Source organism: Solanum dulcamara, chromosome 4 (assembly GCF_947179165.1).
Source record: "Solanum dulcamara chromosome 4, daSolDulc1.2, whole genome shotgun sequence".
Classification (NCBI taxonomy): Eukaryota; Viridiplantae; Streptophyta; class Magnoliopsida; order Solanales; family Solanaceae; genus Solanum; species Solanum dulcamara.
The window spans coordinates 3922396-3930086 of NC_077240.1; the positions used below are offsets into that span (position 1 = coordinate 3922396).

Consider the following 7691-nt stretch of genomic DNA (forward strand, 5'->3'; position numbering starts at 1 on the left):
AAAATATATATTTTTAAAATTTGTCTTACTAAAAGTTTATATTTATATTATCATGTACAATATAACCCAAAAAAGAAGAAGAAGCTGATCTCATATAGCCCCTCTCAATATCCCCATCTATCTTTCTATTTGTTCATGTACATGTGTACGTATATATTTGTTCAATATCATTTTATTCAGTTTGACCGGATATATTTTGTATTTTTTTTGTTATGGGACCTTCTTGTTGTTTTTTTTCCAATAAAAGGAATTTGTGTGGAATCTTAATAAATAAATTGATAATTATATTACTGACGATCAATAATTGATATTTTAATGATTTAACATATTTACGAGGTATAGTGAATAAATAATAAGTCAAATTGATATTTAATATATAAATATATTTATATTCATAAATTTATTTGATCCGATATTTTTTATATTTATTTTCATAAAATTAAATTCTATTTAAATAATTAGTACAATTATAAATCTATATAGTCGGTATGTTACTCCTAATTCCCACCGACCTACTTGGGCGGTTTGTGCCTTAACGGTCACTTTCCCGGACTCCACGGCGTTATGAGAAAAGTAAAGGGAACTTTCACACGCAACGCTTTTTATTCCGCTGTCGAACAGTGACTCTTCTTTCCTCACGATTCTCTTCCTTCCTGACATTAATTAAGCAGCATAACAAACACGATTTCCGCGCAATATATTCTCTTTGAATGAATCAGATCAGCAACTCTGCAACAATACCATTTTTTTCATCCTTTAATTCCAATGGAGTCCGTTCTCAATTTCAACTCAATTTCTCCGATTGGCGTCCTTAATTATCGCCTCTTTCCGTCCACGATCTCTTGCTCGGCCCGTCCACGTACAGGAGATCCATCAGTTGCTAAATCTCGCCGTTGTTTACCTCAACGGCAACTTTCTCGATCTCTCCGGCCGGCGTCTCTTCCTTCAACCTCAGCTAATGATGCTGCTTCTACTTCAAATTCTCAGTCTGTAAGTGACGCCTTACTATTCGTTGTTTAGTGTTTATTTTTCTTAGTTATGTTTCAGATTTACAAGAGAATGTCTCTGTTTTGGTCACTGAAGGTTATATCAGACGCGTTATTGTAAATATTAACCACTGCGAAATGAAAATTTCTTAATTGAGCTGATCCGAGTAACTTGAGTTAACTCTGTGTTACTCTACCTGGTTTCCAGAGAGCATAGTTTCCCTTCTTTAAGAAAACTACTTGCTCTATGGGACACAATTGAAATTTCGAGAGTGAACAAAGTTTTTTTTTTTTTTAATTATTAGAATTTTTGTATAGTCTTTTACATATTGTAAGCTATTAATTTTTGCAATTTACGGTATTTATTTATTTCAAAAAACTTAAAACTTCTATGTCCAAATTCACTATCAAAGTCAAAGAGTTTGAATCTCAAAATTCCTAACCATGACACATAATTTTGAATCTCCAAAATTCAACCGTTGACACAGAAGGAGTATATTAGATAATAATATTCATGGCTGAGTTTCCCGTTGATTGTACAATATTTGAGTACTTTGAATAACAATAATTAACACTTGCAACACTCACATAGTATGATTTAGTATGTTGCACCACATGTCTAGCTTTATTTTCAATAATTAACGCTTTAACCACTTATACTATGATTTGGTATGCCGCACCATACGTTTAAGCTTTTGCATCATAAATCGAATGCTCCTCTTGTTTCCTTTAAACTGAGGAGTAGCAGCAGTTCCAACTTTGTATTTTTTTGGTTGATATATACAACAAGCTAAAATGTAACCCAATATCGAAACATATCACATTACACATCAACATTTACAAAGGTGGTCAAGAGTAGGAGGAGAGGGAGGTCAGGATTGAGGTAGAAGAACTGCTTTGATGCTAACCCATCCTTATTTTGCTAGTTTTTTGGTAGGAGAAATTTCTCCAATGTTGTGACTTGCTCGAACTAATGTGTTACTTTTCACTTCTCAGCCAAGAGATGGACATTACTCAGTTGGTGACTTTATGACTAGGAAAGAAGATTTACATGTAGTAAAAACTACAACTAAAGTTGGTGAAGGTACTTCTGAATTTGTTTCCCCGGTTTAAAGTTTAAGGACACATATGGGAATATCTTTTTGATAAATTAAAGTGTAAACATGCTAATAATTCTGTTTTCCTTTATTTCTGCAATTTGATCTGCAGCCCTTGAGATGCTTGTCGAAAAAAGAGTTACTGGGCTTCCTGTAGTTGATGATGACTGGAAATTGGTAATTCCTTTTTATCTACTTCCATAATTTCTTGGAAAGATGTATGTTAATAGCTTACGTAGTCCATATCTTCCATGTGTGGGATGATGAGTATTTCTATTTGTTTCACTGCTTATTTCTTCTCTTATCCTTCCGTTTTCTAAGCTGTGCTTCGATAAAGGGATTATACTCTTGCAATGTTCGTAAAATGATTCCATGAGCTCTGAGAAAATGTCAATTTTCCTCCATGATTGCATTAAGATATTCTGCAAACAAGTACAGTCTGATCTTTGTGGGTGAAAAATACTAGCAAGGGATCACTATTATGTGGAAGGTTTCGCCTTCATTTTATGTCCTTATTTTGGGGCATAGGGAAATCATCTTCACACTTGGCTTCTTCCATGAAGAGATGTGAGGGAAGTTTATTCCTATAGTTGAGATGATACCTTGTGCCAGGATGCCTCTTCACTGGGACAAGTGTAAGCTGAATGTTAACAATTTGCAACATGTAGTTTCATGTTAGCCACGTTGATAAAGAAGCAATGAGCTGAGGGCGGGGGCAACTCTTCTGATCAGTCAATCCAGAAATGCCATATTTTCTACCATCTTTTCATTTTGAAAAGATTTTGCGGCTACTGGCTAATCAATTATAAACAGGTGTTTCTTTAGAACTAGGAAGGAGTGCTGCTGGCTAGTCCAATGGGAGTTCTGCTGACTTCTTTAATCCGTCTTTGGTATTGTTCAAACTGTTCAAGCAACTTAATCCTTAGATAAAATGTGAGAGATATCTGGAGCTCCCCTGTGAAAGACACTTCATTTATCACCTTAGCATTCTGACCTAGGCTCTCCGCTTCCCTTTAAACAGGTGCTTTCCTGGTATGTAAAATCCTATTGCTAATTGAAACTACCAGAATATTATTATGATCATCAAAACAGTTCAGAGATGTTTCACTAGCTAACTTATCAATTTGGCTTGCTGTTGCAATAACTGGAGGAGGACGGGGTTTGGGCTTGGGGTAGAGATGCTTTGTGGTGCATTGGTAGACAGGCAAGAGTTAGGGTATGCATCCTCTTCTTTTTTTTTTGTGGGCTTGGAGAAATATATCCATGTTATGATAAAAATATTTTTGGGTGAGACATGCAAATTTTACCTACCGATGACAGTGTTTCAATAGTAATGTAAACTAGTACGAGAAGGACCCTTGATTCACACGATTTGGTCATCGTGCTTGGTTGAAAAGCCAATTCTATAAAGCTACTACATGTTAGATTATAGCTAAACTCTTCTAAGTCGAGAGTCCAAGTGAGATATGATGTATGCACTTGTCATCCGCTTTCTGACCCATTGTAGGAACTTCCGCACCCAAGGGTACATGCTGTTGTCTAAGTCATTGTAGCGGAAGTGTCGTGTTGATAGCCTTGAAGTACAATTTTGGGTCGAGTTGCAGGTAAAATTATTTGCAAACAAGGGGGTATTTGTAAGTGGAAGAGTGGTGCTGCTGCCTTGATCCCCACTGAGATTCAGGTCGTTGTTGCTTTGATGCATAAGAAGTATGTAATAATATACTGCAATCTTGCAAAGAGAAAATGTCTTCTCTTGAAATCCATGCAGAGTATAGAGCATAATAGAGTAGAAAGATCCATATGAGCGATACTAATTAGTTTGGATTAAGGTTCAGTCATGTTGGTACACTTACTGTATGTCCAGTATTCGTTAAGAATCTTTTATTGTTGTAGTAGTTGTTGTAGTATGATTTCTCTCATCATATATATTAGACAACTTGCCTTGCTTGTGAGTTGTGACAGCTATCCTTATCTTTTTATTTTAAAATGAAATTCTCTCTCTCTTGCTCCCTTTTTAAATTATTTTTTTTAATAGTGAATGCTCTCTTTTAGATCAAGTTATAAATGCACTGACAGAAGATGCTACATTTCTGCAGGTTGGCGTTGTTTCTGATTATGATCTACTGGCACTTGACTCTATATCAGGTATGATTGAGGTTCTGACAAATTTTATACTTTTGCAATCTCGTTCAGGGAACTTTTCTCAAAATGCTGTATTCTGGTGCTAAGCATATTTCTAAATGATGCTTATGAGCAATATTAGAGTAGCTATGATAGGGTAGCTTTCTTGACATGGAATCTGTAAATATCTCAATTTCACATTGTTCTCATTTTTAAAATCTCGAGGGAAAAAATAAATATCAAGGATAATAGTTGTACTTCATTATTCTATTCACAAAATGAGCTGTCAAAGTTCTTGATGAGTTGTTGACTAATATGAATAAAAAAATTGAGTCTTAATAGGAGCTGGGAATCCAGAAGCTTGACAAGGGTGATAGTAGTCTATTCTGGTAGGGTTGCATAACATTCTGCTGAGACTGCATGAGTGATATGTGACTTCTGAATTTTTAGCGAGGCTTGTAATGTTAAACAAGCAAGGGTCTCCTCTTCTTGTTCAATGGGGAATCTAAATCTGGACAGATGTAGACAGGTCTTTTAGTGCTTTAGTTTTTCAGGTTTTGCTGGTGAAAATATGATTGGAGTCCTAGGGAAGGGGCTGAGATGAGTAGCATTTATGTAGTGCTTTGAAAGTATAATAATCAAGCAATACCATACAGGGCTGGTTGCCAAAGAAGCAAAGCTGTCGGATTTCTCTGTACTCTGGGGCACTCTACTGTACGATTGCAATTTCCTCTAATGTATAAGTAACATGAAAATTCTTTATTGTCTGCACAATTTCTACACAAAGAAGCATTCTTTGAAGACAATATTTACGATATTGATTAAGTATTCCACAGATAGCTCAGAAATAGCTCCCAGAAGCTACAACAGGAAGATTGTGTAATCAAAATGTTCTTTTGCATTAGTTCTTTATTAAATGCATCAGCAGACGTTTTCTTTAATCACTTGACACCTCTATTAATATGTTAGAGGTTCAGATTCAACATTTTTTATAGTCTTGTTGAGCCACACCTTAAAATTCAGCTGACAAATTTATTAAAGAAAAATATTGAAGGATATAACACACTCTTCACATATGAATGAAAAACTCATGCTGAATACCTTCTTTTGTCGTACGCCATTATCTATGATAAGGGCAGCAAGTCTATAGTGGTTGTGCTGGGCGCTAGCAATGAGATATCCAATAAATCTTTTACCAGCTATAGAACATCGAGGTTTCTACCTTTAGAAGCAAAAAAAAAAAAGAGGAGAAATATGGAGAGGAGGGGGGGGGGGGGTATGAGAAGCAGAAAAAAGATCAGTCTTGGTTCCTATTTCGTTAATAAATCTGCTTTGACTACTTGAGAAGTCTAAGATCTAATGGTTAGCTTTTAATCATGCATGTAAACTGTTTCCCCGAATGACTATGATGAGTGAGAGATATATAGTAAACCAGTTTGACCTTGATGAATCTGTGGCAATTGTTTCTTTGTATGCTTCCTTAAGTTGAACCCTTGTTAACTTTACCAAAAAAAAAACAATAAGTTGAACCCTTGTTAAAGGTATAATTTATCCTCCATTGATAGAAGTTATGCCTCAGTTCCTCTTTCTTCTATTTTCTTAATTTCTGTTTCATGTTCTTACTCAGGAGCTGGCCAAGCTGACACAAATCTGTTTCCTGATGTTGACAGTACTTGGAAGGTATGTAATAATCTTTTGTTCTAATAGTGGATGCCAAAGTTCGATAACATCTTTTGTTACTGATATTTATACATGTGGTGGTTTGTCATATGATTTTATGTTTCTACTTGTTTTCTATATTGCTGTTTCGTCTTTGAGCTTGACTAATAATAGACATAGATTTGAGTGGAGAATGTTTATGATCAATATATAGTTTAACTGGACCATCAGTGAATTATTTGCTTTTACATTCCTATAATCTGATTGACGGGTTGTTAATAGAACATGAAGAATTAAGGTGTGTGATAGATATTGCAAGTATTCAGGCCAGTGTTTACTTATGAGTTTGGCTCTCATTTCGGGGGTGGAATTAGGATTACATCCACTTATTAGAGTATTCTAAGATAATTCTCTCTCTTCCAACAAAGATTAAAAAACTGAAAAGAGTTTTCTAGAGATTATTAAAAAACTGAAAAGAGTTTTCTAGAGATTACTTTACATGCGTGTCATTTGTATTGTACAAGGAAGTTCTTAGTCCATGAATTATGTTTAGGCTCCCTCTTTATCTTGTTAAAGTATCTTGCTTCCATTCTGCGATTTTGTAGACATTCAATGAAGTTCAAAAGCTACTGAGCAAAACTAATGGAAAAGTTGTTGGTGATGTCATGACACCAACTCCATTGTCCGTCTGTGAAAACACCAACCTTGAAGATGCTGCGAGGTAATTAAACAAACTTTTGTCAGCTTATTTTTATTAAGCTATTACAAGATTCCAATTAGCTAGTGCTATTGGTAATATTCAATTTCTTTTTAATGCCTATTTCTGTTTTATACCTATCCATTTGTTAAGGCTGCAAGAGACTTGTTATGTAAGGCAGAGTATTCTTGCTATTGGTAATATTCAAGTTCTTTTTAATGCCTATTTCTGTTTTATACCTATCCATTTGGTAAGGCTGCAAGAGACTTGTTATGTTAGGCAGAGTATTCTTGCTAATCTTTTCTCCTGTTGCTTTTCACTATAATATTCTTGCTAATCACCAAATGAGAATCTGGATTATTCATTCTGCAATTTAACTGTAAAGTTGAATTCATAAGATATTCTGCTGATTTAGGTTGTTGCTCCAAACGAAGTACCGTCGGCTGCCTGTTGTAGATGTTGATGGCAAACTGGTAATATGACTTCTCGTTCTCTTTTTTATTTTTGTGAATTTGTCAGCAGCATGTAATTTCTGATGAACCCCTGTTCACTGAAATGTGAAGGTTGGGATTATCACAAGGGGCAATGTGGTTAGAGCCGCTCTGCAAATAAAACGCACTATTGAGAATATCCAATGACACCTGAGTTCCAGTGCGAAAGATATTTGTTCATGTCAAGCCATGATGCTACTGTATAATATATGTACTGTTCCATTCTTTCATCCTTGGCTTATTACTGTACCTAGTGTGGCATCATTGGGAGAAGGGGGAAGCAATGATTATTTTGCCCAAGTACCTGCTGGTAAGTATTAAACATGATGCTTGGGAGCTCTAAATATCCTGTGTTGAAAACATTTGATAAAAGGCGGGGCTCCCATATGGATGGTATACCCTGGTGCCCGACACTACCATTTGTTAGTTCTCAAACTTGTAGTAGTATGAGAACTTTAGCTATATTCTACGTAATGCAATACAATTTGTAAGGAAACACAAGAGTGAGAGAACTGGAGACTCCAATTGCTGCATTTATTGTGCAATGGCAAAATTAGATTTATGGTTTAATTTGGTGTGAAGATATTTCTACTTGTTGTACACGTTATACAAATATATGTAACACGTAAGACTTCTCAAA

General features: G+C 35.3%; 1 protein-coding gene across 1 annotated transcript; it reads left to right on the forward strand.

The window, feature by feature from the left end:
- The first annotated feature begins 535 nt into the window (after positions 1–535).
- On the forward strand, positions 536–7691 carry LOC129885575 (CBS domain-containing protein CBSX1, chloroplastic-like). Its single transcript, XM_055959900.1, has 8 exons — positions 536–990; positions 1983–2070; positions 2196–2260; positions 4180–4228; positions 5832–5884; positions 6469–6584; positions 6976–7033; positions 7124–7691. Exons 1-8 carry the CDS (start codon positions 766–768, stop codon positions 7196–7198), a joined length of 729 nt encoding a protein of 242 aa, XP_055815875.1. The 5' UTR covers positions 536–765; the 3' UTR covers positions 7199–7691.

Coding starts and splice junctions, on each gene's coding strand:
- LOC129885575 (XM_055959900.1), top strand. CDS start 766: ATGGAGTCCGTTCTCAATTTCAACTCAATTTCTCCGATTGGCGTCCTT. Junction 2,071..2,195: donor TACAACTAAAGTTGGTGAAG/GTACTTCTGAAT, acceptor TTTGATCTGCAG/CCCTTGAGATGCTTGTCGAA. Junction 5,885..6,468: donor ATGTTGACAGTACTTGGAAG/GTATGTAATAAT, acceptor GCGATTTTGTAG/ACATTCAATGAAGTTCAAAA.